The 17,596-nt window shown below is 33.4% G+C and overlaps 1 protein-coding gene across 1 annotated transcript; it reads left to right on the top strand.

The window, feature by feature from the left end:
- Positions 1 to 886: 886 nt before the first annotated feature.
- Positions 887 to 17,299, top strand: BMT2 (base methyltransferase of 25S rRNA 2 homolog; the record flags this gene model as incomplete). Its single annotated transcript, XM_021709385.1, has 2 exons — positions 887 to 1,001; positions 14,072 to 17,299. Coding segments are annotated over 2 exons (745 nt in total), but the record flags the coding sequence as incomplete, so codon positions are not given.
- Positions 17,300 to 17,596: the final 297 nt, after the last annotated feature.

Genomic DNA, 17,596 nt, shown 5'->3' with positions numbered 1-17,596 from the left:
GTTCATAAGAAGTATATTTTATTGAGATCATCAAGAAATGTATGACTACTTAGTTTACTGGAATCTATGCTATAGATTTTAGTGTGCAACAAATTCTGGTTTTACTATACTCAGGAAGATCATTAGCAGATGAACCACAAACATGATAATAGTGAGCAAAAATAACTACCACTTTTTGTGCACTAACCATGTACCAGGCATTGGGACACACATTAAAAATCTTATTTAATTCTGGAAAAAAAATTTGTGTGGGAGCCAGTATTATCCCCATATTGTATATTAAGGGACAAAATCAGTTTTTTATCTTAGTTTTTCTGATTCCAGAACTCTTATTCTTAGCCATAGTCCAAGTAGGGGCTAGAATAACTATCTAGTAGCATATATAATATTACATTATAGGTTTTATTTGTTTACTCATGAGAGTGGAGAATGGAGTTTTCCAGAGACTACATGGAATGTGGTGTTGCCACAGCTCGAATGCTAAAGCAGATAGAATTCATTGGTGTTCTGTTAAGCCAGACATTAAAGAGACTTGAAAAAATATAAAACAAGGTCACATTTTTCAGTACCTTTTTTTAAAGTCTAGTATTTTTAATTTAAAAAGTATGTTTTTATGTTAACACACAATAGGTTTATTGTTTCATAAATGGATAGTTTTTTTATAACGTTTCCCATTTTAACTTCAAATATGGTCATTATTAATAGATATAACTCACATAAATGAAAGCTCTTTGGGGCCCTCAGTAATTTTTAAATGTATGAAGGGGTCCCAAAACCAAAAGGTTAAATAACTAATCATCAACATTATTTTTTTATTCTCAAATATTTGAATCTTTAATACATTATTTTCTGTTTTCCTGTTATAATGCAAAATGTCTGTTTTTAGGTTGCTACAAGCCTCAGGAAAGATCAGATTACTTGATGTTGGCAGCTGCTTTAACCCATTTCTGAAGTTTGAAGAATTTCTGACTGTTGGCATAGACATTGTACCTGCCGTAGAGGTATGCATACTTTTGTTTGCTTTCAGACTTGAATATTTTACATGTATATTTACAAAGGAAAAGCACTGTCTTTGCATTCCTAAAATAGCAAATATATTTCCTGTATACCAGTTGAGGTTATTTAAATTCAAAACTAAGCATAATTTGTGAGCATTTAGTTAACCAATATTAATGTGACCACTTCTATATTTGTCTTTATTTTCTTTGTTTTGTTCCTTGTGTATCACCTAAATAAGCAGTATGTAGAACAACTCTGTAATAAAATCATTGTGATCAAGAAACTTTAGTAGAGACTTAGTAGAAACTTGTAAAGATTCCTATAGGTATACTGTTTGGGCTTTGTGTTTTGTTTGGTTTATTTTTCAAATGCATCCCTTTCTGAAATGTACTGTAATGTACAGCCATTATGGACTAGTAGAAAGAAATAAAGGCTTTGGAGTCAGTCAAAACTTTATTAAATCTAGCTTATTTATTTTTGACTAGATGAGACTGCTTAACTTTACACAGACTTTTCCTCTATCTTTGACAGTTATAAGAATAGGCATCAAACTAACACTTAACCTGGTGCATTAAAGGTCCTTTGTAAATGATAGATATTATCCTTTCCTTTGAGAACATTCCAGTGAGTCAGCCATTGTAAAACTAACACTTTGTTTCTGTGAAAGCAGGACTTTCTTATCAGCTTAAACTTTTATCATATTAATATGATGCCAGGAGTTTGTTTTAAGGTATTTTTTGAAAGTAGATGACTATAGGGCAGCCACATGCCTTATTTATGTCAGAAAAAAAATATTTATTTTTTTCCTGAATAACATAAATTCACAATGTTTGCCCTTTTACGCTTGTTATAACTCCAGGCACAAGAAAAAGTTTTACAAATTACATTTTTAATGTTATAAAGAAAATATGAATTAGACTGTAAACTCTTTATGTTAGGGTTTTTTTCCCCCTACTGCTATATTTCCAACATCTAGAAAAGTGTCTGGTGTATTAAATGCTTCTTAAATAAAAGAATGGAATCTTACTTTCAACCTAAGTTTGAATCTCTCCCTCACCATTTTCTAGTCTCTGATCCTTAGTTTTCCCATTCGTATAACAGGATTAGTAGTGGACCACATTGTATAGGATGTTGCAATGTTTCCTTGAGAAAAAATATTTAAAGCACCTAGCATAATACTTCTTACATAGCGAATGCCAAAGAAATGTTTGCTGTTATTATTGAAAACTCCCTGCATGAAAATTTAACTTTCATATGAATATTTTCTTTAATTATGCATCATTTTAAGGATCATGACTATTTAGATTAAATCTGTATGAGTAACACTGAGGAACAAGAAAGTGCTAAAACCATTACTGTTATCTCTATTTTCTAAAGATGGACAAATATCTACGCTAAAGTAGCTATTCTTAGCTTATCACTGCAGAGAATTTCTGTACCCATCAGGAGCTATAATTTTAAATCACAAGTGGCTTCACGAGTGGCTTCATGCATAAATTCTCTCCCTTTCTTTCTTCAAGACATACATTAGAGATGTTTTTCAGAGACTGCTGAGATATGACTATTTGTTCTGAACATTTTCAAAATAGTAAATCTTTTTATGACTGGAGCTATAAACTTCCAACTGTATTGTCATTATGGAAGGCAAAATAACTGCTATTCATAAGTTCAGTAGTAGAATCAGAATTTCAAAATCAAGTATCCTGTAACTAATTTTTAAACCAAGTGAAGAGATTTACTCTTCCAGACAAGATGGAATAACAGAGCCCAGGTTTATCCTCCTTCCCCCTGCTTGACACAACAAAAAAGTAGACAAAATATATGAAATAACTTTGACATTGCACACCAACTAATGAAGGATAGTGATTCCTGAAAAATGGAAAACAAATGAGATAAGTCCTTATGATTGGACTAGCATATTGCCTTGAGAGAGTGTCCGGGATGTGGCCCAGAGGGGGAAATCCCAAGTGGAGACCAGATGAATTCCTGAGTTGTGGAGGTAGAGCTGAGACCAAGGCAGCTAGAGTGTGTAGGATAGAATACTGAAGAAAATGAAAAAGCTGCACAGAGGGAAACTCCAGAGACCTGCAAAAGTTCCCTTTTTAAGTACTCAGCGGATTACTGATCAGTACATGTGTGAGAATACTACATGAAACTGGAGAAGGTACTACCTGAAAGGATTAGAGGTTAGACCAGTCAGTACTCTAAGAGAGAAATAGCGCCTGTTCCCACCAGCCACGCTGGAAAACTCAAGATCTGAGTACACAGAAAGGTCTTGCTGCCATAGTGGAGAACAGTTAGGCTTAGAATAATCACTGCTCCAGTCCCACCTACAAATCTTAATAGCAAGACCCAAAAAGATCAAACTGATTCTAGTGTCCTAACTACATCTCAGAACAAAATTCAGGGATATAGCAATCCATAGCTATCTAGCTCTCACCAAGGTGAAATTCACCATGTCTGACATCCAAAAAAGAAATTATTAGCCATGCAAAGAAGCAAGAAAATAGGACCCACAGTGAGAGGAGATAAATCAATCACTAAAGAGCAACACAGAATTGATAAAAATGTTAAAATTAAGCAAGGACACTAAAATTGGGATATTGTCCAGTTTGAGAACATTCTTGAGCTAAACAGTTATGATTTGTGCACTTTCGTATATGTGTTATGTTTTAGTGAAGTTTTAATTTATCATTACAAATAAAATATTACAACTGTATTAAAAACCTAAGTAGCAACATGGAAGATATCTAAAAATACCCACATTTAACTTCTAGAAATGGATACTACATTGTGTAATACGAAATACACAGTAGATGGTATTAATACATATTAAATATTACAGAAGAAAAGGTAAGTGGCAGACATAGCAATAGTAACCATCCAAAATGAAATATAGAAAAGAAAAATGTTTAAATAGAAGAGTATCAGCATACAAATTCAAGCAGCTAAATATAAGTATACTTGGAGTCCCCAAAAAGAGGGGGAGAATTTGAAGAAATAATGGCCAAAAATGTTCCAATTTGATGAAAGCTATCAACTCACAAATCCAGAGAAGTTCAACAAACCTCAAACACAAGAAACATGAAGAACATTATACCAAAGATCTTAAACAAACTTCCAAAACTGTGATAAAGTCTTATAAGCAATCAGAAACTTTCAAAAGACATGTTACGGTACTGAAAGGAAAAAAATGTGTCACCTAGAATTCCATACCAAGCAAAAATACTTTTCAAAACTGAAAGTGGAATGTTTTTTCAGATATACAAAAACTGAAAGAAATTTATATTAGCAAACTTGAATTATAAGAAATGTTAGGAGGAAGTGCTTTAGTCTAATGAAAATGTAGATCTACACAAAGGAATTAAGAGTACTGAAAGCAATAACTACACAGGTAAAAATAAGATTTTCTCTTGTTATTTAAACCTTTAAAAGAAAATTGACCATTGTTATGAGATGAATTATCACCTTCAAAAAGATATGTTGGAGCCCTCACCCTCAATATGTGACTTTATTTGAAGATAGGAGTTATACAGAGGTAATCAAATTAAATTGAAGTCATTAGGTTGGGCCCTAGTCCAATATGACTGAGGTATCCTTATAAAAAGAAGAAATTTGGACTCAGGAATAAGCACATGGTGAAAATGTGATGTGAAGATGAAGGCAGAGATCAGGGTGATGTATCTACAAGCCAAGGAACACCAAAGATTGCCAGCAAAGCACTGGAAGCTAGGCAAGAGACACTGAACAGGTTATCCCTCACAGCCCTCAGAAGGAAGCAACCCTCCCAAAATCTTGATCTCAGACTTCTAGCCTCCAGAACTATGAGAAAATAAGTTTTGATTGTTTAAGCCATCCAGTTCATGGTATTTTGTTACACAGCCCTAGCAAACTAATACAACTGTTTAAAAATAATGATATAGAAAGTGGCCTATAATATGGATGAAATGAAAATGTATGACAACAGTAGCATAAAGGTTAGGATGAGAGAATTGGAAATATAGTCAGCTCTTCATATTTATGGAATTTATGAATTCCACATCTGTGGATTTAATCAAGGACAGATGGAAAATATTCCAAAAATAAAGAAAAATAATACTACAATAATAAAAATAATAGAAATAGAGAAACAATTCAGTATAACAACTATGTACATAATATTTACATTGAATTCGATATTATAAGTAATTTAGAGATTATATATATAATCTGATATATAGGAAGCTGTATATAGGTTATATGCAAATAAACCATTTTATATAAGGGATTTGAGCATCTGCAGATTGTGATATCCACAGGGGTTCCTGTAACCAGTCCCCTGTGGATATGGATGGACAACTGCATACTATTTTAAGGTTTTTATGCATAAGTTAAAGCTGTATGCTGTAACTACTAAAGCAACCACTAAAATAAAAGCATAACTACTAATAAGCCAACAAAGGAGATAAAATAGATCATAAAAAAGTTAATTTAAAAGAAAGTAGAAAGAGGAAAAAAGGAACAGTGATCAAGTGGGGCAAGCAGAAAATAAACAGCAAGATTATAGATTTAAAACCTAAGCATATCAGTAATTATATTGACTAGAAATGGCCTAAATAACCCAACTAAAAGGCAGAGACTAGCAATACCCAAATATATACTGTCTATAAGAAATTCACTTCAATTATAAAGACATAAATAGAGTAAAAGGAAGAAGATAAAGAAAAGAAAGTTGATGTGGCTGTATTAAAATCAGACAAAATATATTTTAGAGCAAAGAATATTACCAGGGATAAAGATGGCCATTCCATAATGATAAAAGTTTCAGTTCTTCAAGAGTATATAACAATCCTAAACATGTATGTATCTTATAATAGGAGAACTTACAAATATACAAACCAAAAACTGATGAAATATTAAGGAAAAATAAACATTTATAAAATTACAGTTGGAGATGTAAGTACCCCCTCAATAATTTATAAGACAAGTATACAGAGTGTCAATCAAAATCTCATAGTAGAAATTAGAACATTTTTAAAATAAATAGAAATATATCAAAATGCATAGGATGCCAGATAAAATGGTACTTAGGGAAATACTGTAGCACTAAACACCTTTACCAGAAAATAAGAAAGGTCTCAAAGCAATGACATCAACTTTTCAAATAGAAAAAAAAGAGCATACTAAATCCAAAATACAAGAAACAAAATAATAGAGATTAGAGCAGAAATCAAATGGAATAGAAAACTTTCAGAAAAAACAATATGGAGGATTGAAAAAAAGCAAAAGTTAGTTCTTTGAGTATTCAATAAAATTAATAAACCTCTAGTCATACTGATCAGGAAACAAAGAGAAAGAGGTGGCAACAATACAGATTTTACCAATATTAAAAAGATAATAAGCAGAAATTATGAATAAGTTTATGCTAATAAATTTCACAACTGAAATAAAATGGACAAATTCCTTGAAAGACATAACCACCAAAACTCATTCATGAAGAAATATAAAAGATGAATGATGCAAAAATCTATTAAAGAAATTTGAATTTGCAGTTAAAATCTTTTCCACATAGAAAATTCCAGGCACAGATGGAACTACTTTACCAAATAGTAAGGGAAGAAATAATACCAATTACATATATACTCTGGTAAAATTTAAGTGGATGGAATACTTCCCAGTCATTCTGTGAAGCCATTATCCTTCTATCAAAACCAGGCAAAGACATTTCAAAACAAGAAAACGACTTACTGATATCCCTCATGAATGTAGAGCAGATGTTCTATACAAAATTTTAGCAAATTGAATCCAACAATATTTTTTAAGGGATAATACATCATGGCCAACTTTGGTTTATCTCAAAAATGCAAAATTGGTTTAATATTCAAAAACAGTCTTTTCACCATATTAACTTACCAATTAGGAAAAGCCATTTGATCATCATTCAGTAGGCACAGAAAAAAAAAAAATGACAAAATCCAGTATTCTTTCCTGATTAAAAACCCTCAGTAGAAATCAAAGAGATTTTGCCTGATAAAAGCATATCTGAAAAACCTCCACCAAATATCATCCTTAATGGTGAAAGGAAAATGCTTTTCCTACAATAAGATAAGGATGTCTCTTTAGTATTGTACTAGAGGTTCTAGCCAATTCAGTAAGGCAAAAATAAATAAAACAAACGAATAAATGGCACCCAGATTGGAAAAGAAGTAACACTGTATTCGCAGATTCCATTAATCACAGATTACATCAATACATCTACTCCATGTAATCTTCAAAGAAGCTACTATAAGTAACAAGTGACTTTAGCAAGATTGTAAGATCCAAGATCAATATACAGAAATCAGTTGATTTATATATACTAGCAGCAATCAGAAACTAAAAATAAGTAATAGTACCATTTACAATAGCATCAAAAATATATTTATTTTATATGTGAACATGTGTTTATATGAAATATATATCATATATAGACTTGACAAAAAGAAAAAATCAGTATGCTGAAAACTACAAATTGGCAGAAATTAAAATAAATGGACCTAAATAAATGGAATGATATATCATGTTTATTGATAGACTATGTTTTTAACATGTCAGTGTTTCCCAAATTAATTAATAGATTCAATACAGTCCTGATCAAAACTGTAGCAGACTTTTTTTTTGCAGAAAATGAAAAAATTACTTTAAAATTTGTGTGAAAATTCAAAGGACAAAGAATAATGATTCAGATAATTTTGAAAAAGGACAGTGTTGGAGAGTAATAACTTATTTCAAAAAAATATTTTCTAATGGAGTGCATGTGAAGATTTGTTACATAAGTTTATAAAGCTATAGTATTCAAGATGGTGCGGTATTTATGTCAGGATTATCAATGAAATATAATAGAAGGTCCACAAGTAGACCCAAACTTATGATTTTCACCCAAGATGGAAAGACTGCTTTTTCAATAAGTGGTGATGAAACAACTGGATATGTATATACTTTAATAGAAAAGAAAATCTTCAGACCATACTACAATCCATATTTTTTAAAACGAACTCAAAATGGATCATACACTTAAATGGAAAACCTCAACTATAAAGATTATGGAAGAAAATATTGCAGAAAATCTTTGCGACCTTGGGATAGGTCATGACTCTAAAAGCAAGATCTCAAAAAGAACAGATTGATAAATTGGTCTTCATCAAAATGAAAACTTCAGCTTTTCAGAAAACATTGTTAAAAAAATAAAATACAAGCCACATCATGCTGAGAGAAAAAGTTTGAGTCATATATCTGATAATGGACTTTCATTCAGAATATATAAAGAACTTTCAAAACCCAATACTAAAAAAAAAATAATAATTTAAAGCAATCCAATTATTTTTAACGGGGCAAAAGATTTGAACAGATGCTTTAACAAAGAGGATATCCAAATGGCAAATAATTCCATGAAAAGATAAACATCACTACTTGTTAGGGAAATGAAAATGAAAATATATGCACTACCACTTATTACAATTCCTAAGATGAAAAAGACTGTCTATACAAAGAGATGATAAGAATTTGGAGGAATTGGAACTCTCATATACTTCTAGTGGAAATGTAAAGTTATATAACCACTTTTGAAAACAATTTGGGAGTTTCTTTAAAAATTAAATATATAGCTACCCAAGACAAATCAAAATATCCAGCCACCCAGGATGTTTACCCAAGACAAATGAAATCATGTCCACTCAGGTCCCTTTCCCCACACCCAGAGCTCGGGTCCCATCTCCAGTGCTCCGTGTCCTACTCTCCAGGAGTCCCAGGTGCTCTGCTACAACATCTGTTGCCCTGTGACCTGAGATATTGAGAGGTCCATGGGGAGGATACTGGGACACCCGAAGCCAGGAAATGGGCTCAGTAGCCTTTGAGGATGTGGCCATGAACTTCACCTAGGAGGAGTGGGTTTGCCTTAATTCCTCCCAGAAGAATCTCTAAAGAGATGTGATGCAAAAATCTTTCTAGAATCTGGCTTCTATAGGCTTATCATATCTCACTCTGGAACCATGTCATCCAAGGGTGAGGAATATGGAAAGAAGTCAGAGAAATATAAACAATGTCAGAAAATTTTCATTTCTTCTACAAAAGTTTGACAAGATAGTAGCACACACTGGAAATGGACATTATAATTTTACATTATTTTGGAAGGTCTTTGATCTTTCCAGTTCACTTTGAATACATCAGATAACTCACACTGGAGAGAAACCCTCTGAATGTAAGGAATGTGGTAAAGTTTTCAGATGTTCCAGTTCCCTTTCTGTCCATGAAAGAACTCATACTGGAGAGAAACCCAATGAATGTAAGGAATATGGGAGAACATTCAGTTGTCTTAGGTTCTTTAAAGAATGTAAAAATGCACACATTAGTGAAAAGCCATATGTGTGAAAGAAATGTGAAGAAGTCTTCAAATACTCCAGTTTCTTTTATTCCATAAAAGTTTTCACACTGGAGCAAAATCCTATAAATGCAAGGAAGGGGGTAAGGCCTTCAGTCATCTTAGTAGCCTTCATAGGCATGAAAGAACTCATACTGGAGAGAAATCCTATGACTGAAAGAACTGTGGGAATGCATTCAGTTATGTTATTTCAAGAACATAAAAATGCTCGCACTGGTGAAAACCCCTGTGTGTGTAACATATGTGGTAAAGCCTTCGTATATTCCAGTTCCCTTCATATCCATAAAAGGACTCATACTGGAGAGAAGCCTTATGCATGTAAGGAATGTGGTAAAGTTTCCCATTGTTCCAGTCACCTTCATAGGCATGAAATGACTCCTAGTGGACAGAACCCTAAAATGTAGGAATGTTGGAAAGCATTCAGTTTTCTAAGTTTGTTTTGAGGTCATTTATAGGCTCCTGCTGGTGAAATATTTTATGCTTATAAGGAACGTAGCAAAGCAATCACTATTTTCAGTTCCCTTAAAAAATATGAAAATTCATACAGCACAGAAGTCTTTTTAATGTATGAATTGTGCCCTGTGAATGTAAAAGATGTGGTAAAACTTTCAGCCATTACAGATCCTGTATAGAACATGAAAGATCACTTACTAGAAGGAAACTTTGAATGTAAGAAATGTGAGGAAGTATTTAATTTCCCCAGATATTTTCAAAGACATGAAAAGAATCAAACTGAAGAAAAACCCTATGACTGTAAGAAATGTGGTAAAGCCTTCTGGTTTTCCAGTTGTTTTTGAAAACTTGAAATGACTCACACTGACAGAAAGCCTTATGAGTGTACAAAATGTAGTAAAGAGCTGCAGTTGTTCTAGTTAGATTTGATGGCATAAAATCACCCATTCTGGAGGAAATCTCTGTGAGTGTTCTGAATGTGGAAATGCCTCATTTCTCTTGTATTTATAGATACATGATAGCACTCACTGCAGATTCACCTCATAAAATATAAGAATGCAGATCAGGTTGAAACCTCAGTATCTGGAAAATTCAGAAAATTCTAAATTTTAAGAATTACATTAAAAGTCACATAACTCCTACTAGAATGGAATTCTATTAAAGAAAGTTATGTGGAAACACTGATGCAAGTTAATGATAGTAAAATGTTCAAGAAAATTTACAACATGAATTAACTGTTATAGGAGTTTTAAATAAGTTATCAGTGGCTCATTTTTAAAGTGAGTCTCTGGACTGTGAATTTCTACTTTTGCAAGGAAACATTGAAATGCATTCTATAGATACTCTTTAAGCCAAGTATGAGTTTAATAGAAAGTTTAAAGCCAATAAATATATTTTTTCTCTATTCATTTTAAAGTGTGTTGGATGTGTGAATAAATTGAAATGTATTTCTAATATGAACATAGGTTTAAATGTATATAGCTTTTAACTGTTATATGATTCAACTGGTCATTAAAAAATAAGTCTTTGCAACCCACAGAATGGGAAAAAACATTTGTAAGCTATGCATCTGACAAAGACTTAACACCTAGGATCTACAAGGAACTCAAATGAATTGACAAGGGAAAAAAAAAACATTAAAAAGTGAGCAAAGGACATGAACAGACACTTTTCAAAGGAAAATATCCAAGCAGCCAATAAACATATGAAAAAATGCTCAGCCTCACTAATCATCAGAGAAATACAAATCAAAACTACAATGAAATACCACCTAAAACCAGCAAGGATGGCTGTCATTAAAAAGTCAAAGAACAACAGGTGTTGGCATGGCTGTAGAGAAAATGAAACACTTCTACTATTGGTGGGAATGTATGCTAGTTCAACCTTTATGGAAAGTAGTGTGGCATTTTCTCAGAGAACTAAAAATTGAACTAAAAATACAATCCAGCAATCCCACTTCTAGGAATATAACCAGAAGAACACAATCACTCTACCAAAAAGACACCTACTCACATATGTTCATTGTAGCACTCTTCACAATAGCAAAAACATGGAACCCAGATGCCCTTCAAAAGTGGCTGGATAAAGAAAATGTGGTACATATACATGATGTTATATTACACAATCATAAAGAAGAACAAAATAATATCCTTTACAGCAACATAGATGCAACTGGAACAATCATACTAAGTGAACTAGAAACAAAGAACTGAATTTCGTATGTTCTCACTCATAAGTGGGCCCTGATCACTGGTCTCATGAGCGCGAAGGTGGGAACAACAGACGTTTGACACTTAAAGGAGGAAAGGAGGAAGGAGGGATAAGTGACATGCAACAACACACTAGGTACCATGTCCACTATTAGGGGAGAGGGAGCTTGCTAGAAGCCCAGACCTCACCTGCATGCAATTTACTTTTACTTGCACAGTAAATCCTCACATGCACCCTACAACTCTACATTAAAATAATTTAGCCGGGCTCGGTGGCTCAGCCTGTAATCCCGCGTCTTTGGGAGGCTGAGGTAAGTGGATTGCCTGAGTCCGCGGGTTCGAGACCCGCCTGGGCAGTGAGACCTCATCTCTACAATAAATCAAAAAATCAGCCGGGAGTGGTAGCTCATGCCTGTAATTCCGGCTACTTGGAAGGCTGAGGCGGAAGGATCGCCGGAGCCGAGCAGGTCGAGGCTGTGGTGGCCAGGAGCAGCCACTGCACTCCAGTCTGGGTGACAGACTGAGACTCCAACTCAAAAAAAAATAAAAATAAAAAATAAAATAAAATAATTTTTTAAAAAATGATTATTTGTTAATTGTTGGGATTTTCTTACTGGCCCCACCTGACAGGATTTGTGTATCCTCACCCATCATGTGTATTTCCTATCTTTAATTTATATTGGCAAAACTCCTTTTATTTGTTAATAAAGAGATAGTATCAATTTATGGGGAGGGGGAAGGATGTCCATTCAAAGACTTGAACAGAAATATTCACAGCAGCTTCAATTGTACTAGCCCCAAACTAGAAACAATCCATGTACCCCTTAACAGATGTATGAATAAATCTGTGGTATAACCTTGATACAATGGGATATCATTTAGCAATTTAAAAAGTAATAAATTAATACCTAAAAAACATTAATCTCAAAATGATCATTTCAAGTGAAAGCAGCCAGGCAAAATAGGAATACATTCTACATTATCCCATTTATATAAAAATCTAGGAAATACAGATTAGTCTGTAGTGATAGAAATCACACCATTGATTGCCTGGTGGCAGAAAAGAGTAGGGAGGGTACAAGGGAAGGATTATAAATGGGCTTAAGGAAAATGTGGCGGTGTTGAACCTATCTATTGAGTTGATTGTGGCAGTGGTTTCATGAATGTAAAAAATATATCAAAACATATCAAAGTGTACACTGTATGTATTTGTGTCACTTATATGTTAATAAGGTGTCTCTTTAAGAACAAAGGGAAGAAGAAAAACAAGCACCCTTTCCTATACATAAGATAATAGAACCTTACATATAACTTTTCGTGGTAGTCCAGATGATTATGTGACCAGCATGTGCACCCACTAACAAGAATGAGGGATTAAGGTTTTAGCTCATCTCTTTGTTAATAATTATTGCTATGTGATAAGGGTAACTAATTTTTATCAAATTTTAAAATTGCTCTCTTATTCTGGATAATTTCTATAGAGTTTTAATATTTAGCAAATTATGTACTGTTGTTTATTCCTTTAGTGGTACTGTTCCCATGGTCATTTGTCTAAGCTAATTAAATTGAATAAATTCAAGATTATGTTTATTCTGTTAAAAAGTTAATGTTAAAATTACTTTTTAAGTGGTTAAAGTTAATGGTTTAAAAGAACTTAATCATGACCTTAGAAAGTGTTGACATCATTCTGCTTGTACACATTTTATAATGCTTCTTTCATAATCCTCTTTGACTTCTTTGATTCATCTGTATTTCATGGTATTTCTTGTTTTGAGGGGGCTTTTTGGGGGTTTTTTTTGTTTTGTTTTTTTAGTGGGAGTCTCACTTTGTCACCCAGGCTGGAGTGCAGTGGCCACTCCCGGCCACCACAGCCTCGACCTGCTGGGCTCCGGCAATCCTTCCGCCTCAGCCTTCCAAGTAGCTGGAACTATAGGCGTGCGCTACCACAGTCAGCTAATTTTTTGATTTATTGTGGAGATGAGGTCTCGCCAAGTTGCCCAGGCGGGTCTCGAACCCGCGGGCTCAGGCAATCCACTCACCTCAGCCTCCCAAAGTGCTGGGATTACAGGCTGAGCCACCGAGCCCAGCTTTGAGTTGTTTTTATATTAGCTTGTTTCTGGTAACTGTAAATGTTAAAGTGAATGTAAATATGACTGAGCTTAGAAATGTCATTCCTGTAAACTCTTACCCAAAGTAAAATTCATATAAACCCTTATGATTTTTTAAATATGTACTTAAAAGTTATTTCTAATTTCCAGTTATTAGGCAGAAAGATATATATTTTTGAATGATGACTAGAAATTATCTGGGCTTAATCATTCTGAGGTTTTTGTAAAAGTTTTGGTTGAATAATTATGTTTGTTCAAGTCTAATAATTTAGAAGGGAAAGGTTCATAATCAAAGCTGGACTTGTATAGAAATGCTGTGAAATGTGAAATAGTTTGCTATAAAATATATATATTAAAATGGAATTAGTCTTGAAATTCTTAATATGCTTTCTTGTTCTCTTTCTCAGAGTGTATATAAATGTGACTTCCTGAACTTACAGCTTCAGCAGCCACTCCAGCTTGCACAGGATGCTATAGATGCTTTTTTGAAGCAGCTGAAAAACCCTATTGATTCTCTTCCTGGAGAACTTTTCCATGTGGTTGTTTTCTCTCTCCTTCTTTCTTATTTTCCATCACCTTACCAGCGATGGATTTGCTGCAAGAAGGCCCATGAACTCTTAGTGTTAAATGGTTTATTACTTATCATCACACCTGACTCCTCCCATCAGAACCGTCATGCTATGATGATGAAAAGCTGGAAGATTGCTATAGAGTCCCTGGGCTTTAAACGCTTCAAGTATTCAAAGTTTTCACATATGCATCTGATGGCATTTAGGAAAATTTCTCTAAAAACCACAAGTGACTTGGTCAGTAGGAACTACCCAGGGATGTTATATATTCCTCAAGATTTCCACAGTGTAGAAGATGAGGAATATTCTAACCCTTCATGCTATGTTCGATCAGATATAGAAGATGAACAACTAGCGTACGGTTTCATGGAGCTCCCTGATGCTCCATATGACTCAGATTCTGGAGAAAGTCAAGCCAGCTCTATTCCTTTTTATGAGCTAGAGGATCCCATATTACTTTTAAGTTAATATAAAAGCATAAGGCCCTTTCAGTCCAGGCTCCTAAACTAATTGCTTACACTAATCGGAAATACTAACATGAACTCAGTACTTAAAACCTGGTTTGCATAGAAGAAATGCAAAGGTTTACAGAGTTTGCTATTTTTTTCTACTTCTCAATTTTAAAATTTATTCTTATATAGAAAGCTTAAAGCTTCATGCAGAGTGACTCCTGTCATAGCAGAAACCACTGTTCCTTTAGCATTTAGCACTAAGATATCATAGAAAGGTACCTTTTTTCTTTAGTGCTATTGTGAAAAATGAAGCATAATTTGCTATATATTTTTCTTTTCAACTTTTCAATGTTGACTTTAAACCATTGCAATGAGAAACTTTAAGATATGTAGAAAGCTGTAGATTGCACTTTGATGACTCAAGTTAAATGTGACACAGAAATAGATCGGTTTAGTTGTTTTGTGATGCACTTATCTTTTTCTTTGTTTAACTAAATTGTTATGTTACAGAAGGCCATTTTCTGTTCATTTTTGTCTGATCTAGTATTTTCTGAACTTTTTGGAATTGGTGATAATTCTTTTTCTTCTTCCTGCTCATTTGGCAGCATCAGACATTGGGGGACAGAATTCCCCCAAAGTATGTATTCTAATTTCATTAGCCCTATCCAAAAAACACCATTGCCAAAGTAGTATTTTCATAACCTTCTTGTTGATTTGGGCCTTGGTGTTAAGTATATTTATCTGTGAGAGTTCACTTTTACTTTTTTTAAATTTAGGTTTCATTTACGAAATGTCTTATTTAAGCAAGGAACAATGTAATACTCAATACTGACCTAAAACACCTTTGTGAAAGGGTTTGCACTTGGAAAAGAGTTTATGCTCTATCGAGACCAGCTTTGATAAGGTCCTCTCCTTTCCATTAAGGAGGTGCTGCACTATGAGTTTGGAATTATATAGAAAAATCTAAAATTAACCCTCTGCAGATAATCTCATAAAATGTTTTTGACCTTTTGGTATCCTAATTTCTATCTAAACCCTATCAGAAAATTTTCTTTGAGTATATCAATCATTAGTTGGCTGTGGGAATTTTCCCTTTCCACATTAATAAATGCCTTTCTGTGTTTCTGAATCAGAAGCAAGTGATTAAGGAGAAATATATGTCCAACAAGACAAGATTAGTTTAAACAGATAAAAACATTTAGTCCACATTGTCTTGTCAGCCAGCAATTGTCATGTAAACTATCATTTTTAAGACTGCCACTGTGTGGATTTTTTTTTCAAGTGGTTATTACATTTAAATTACCTCATACTGAGGTTTTTGCACTGAAATATCACAGTTTCAAATTTCCCGGTTAATGATGTGTGTGTGTGTGTGTGTGTGTGTGTGTGTGTGTGCGTGTTTTTAAAGGAAACTCGCATTTTCAATAGTTGATTCTAAATTTCATAAACTGCACTTCTTTACTCTGGTAAATCTGATGTTTTTGTGCTTATTGTGAATTGTCGTAGTTAACTTTGAATGTCAGACTTTATTTAGAAATACAAAATGTATCCTTTAAGATATAAATGGTTGAGTATGTATACCTGATATTTCAAATAAAATTTCACATGTTAAATTAATGAAAGTAACAAGATTGTAATTAACCTTTAAAAAAAGTCAGTTGACTAAATGCAATAAGTATTGGTTGCTCAAATATTCCAGAAGTAACTTGAAATTTTTCATTTACTTTCAATAGCATGAGATTCCATACTAATTAGGATTGACTTTTTCCATTTAAGCACTACAGGATTATGTCCTGTAGCTCTCTCAAGAGAGGAAAAATTAAAAGTACTGTGTTTAGGATAATAAAGAACTGTGTTTTGGTATACCTCTTTTACCATACTGTTTGATTTTTGATTTGGCTAAATGTGATCTTAAGAGCAAAGAAAATAATACACCAAATGTTAGTGCTTTGAAAGTAAATGAAAACAGTGCTTTTGAAAGGCTGGTGTAAGTATGACCTTGGAGTCAGCCTTTGTGTTACAGCTAAAATGTTGGTGCTATATTCTTCTGATTGTTTACAGATGTTGATTCTGCTTATGCTCCAAAGTGTGCATGATGTATTTTAAGTAGTACTTTAAAGGAAAGTCTCTTTATAAAACCTACTCCCACTTAGTATAGATTTGTTCAAATTTATATCATTTGTTACTGTAAATTCAGCTTATTTAAATTAGGTCGGCACAAGAATTAAACCAATACACATTCCACCAAAGCCAATTCAGTGTATAAGTGAAGTATAAGCAGTCATTGCAGTGTACTGCCAGATCATGTGTGTGATGACAAGAGAAGTTAATCGAGCCTTCTAATCCTGAATGGGTACTCTTAAAAATGGTTTTATTTGGATATAAATAAGAGGCCTCCTGTCATTCACAGCAGGTTCTCCAAAATAATTTGATGTTTCAAGAACAAATGATAATCATTTGGTTGAATTCTTCAGGATCATGACTAGATCCATATGGTTTTACCATAGTTGCCAAGTAGTGGGAGGTAGCATACCTGAAAATGTATGTTTGTGTTTGTTGTATTTTTTCACATTTTGTGAACAAAGCACATTTATTAAAAATTTTAAATTTTCTAATATTCTTTGTCTATTACTTGTAAATGGAAAGTGTTGTGGTCTTTGATATGTCTCACTAATTTCAGAATTGAGAAGCAATTTAGAATTTGAATGACTTAGAATTTTCCAGCTGGGTTTCATTAGACAGATGTCTTAATGTCATAAATTGATTCACTGAGATCCAGAGAACTCGAGTGACTTCCCCCATTGTCATGCTGCTAATGGCAGAACCAGGACAACAGCATAAATTCTAGTTCAGTGTATGCCAACCTATCATATTCTCTTTGAAAGTTAATTACGTAGAAGATAATATAGTT

Source organism: Carlito syrichta, unplaced genomic scaffold, assembly GCF_000164805.1.
Source record: "Carlito syrichta isolate Samal-C Ts95f unplaced genomic scaffold, Tarsius_syrichta-2.0.1 Scaffold68319, whole genome shotgun sequence".
Classification (NCBI taxonomy): Eukaryota; Metazoa; Chordata; class Mammalia; order Primates; family Tarsiidae; genus Carlito; species Carlito syrichta.
Note: the sequence above shows the minus strand (reverse complement) of the source record. Positions and strands in the feature narration are given on the sequence as shown.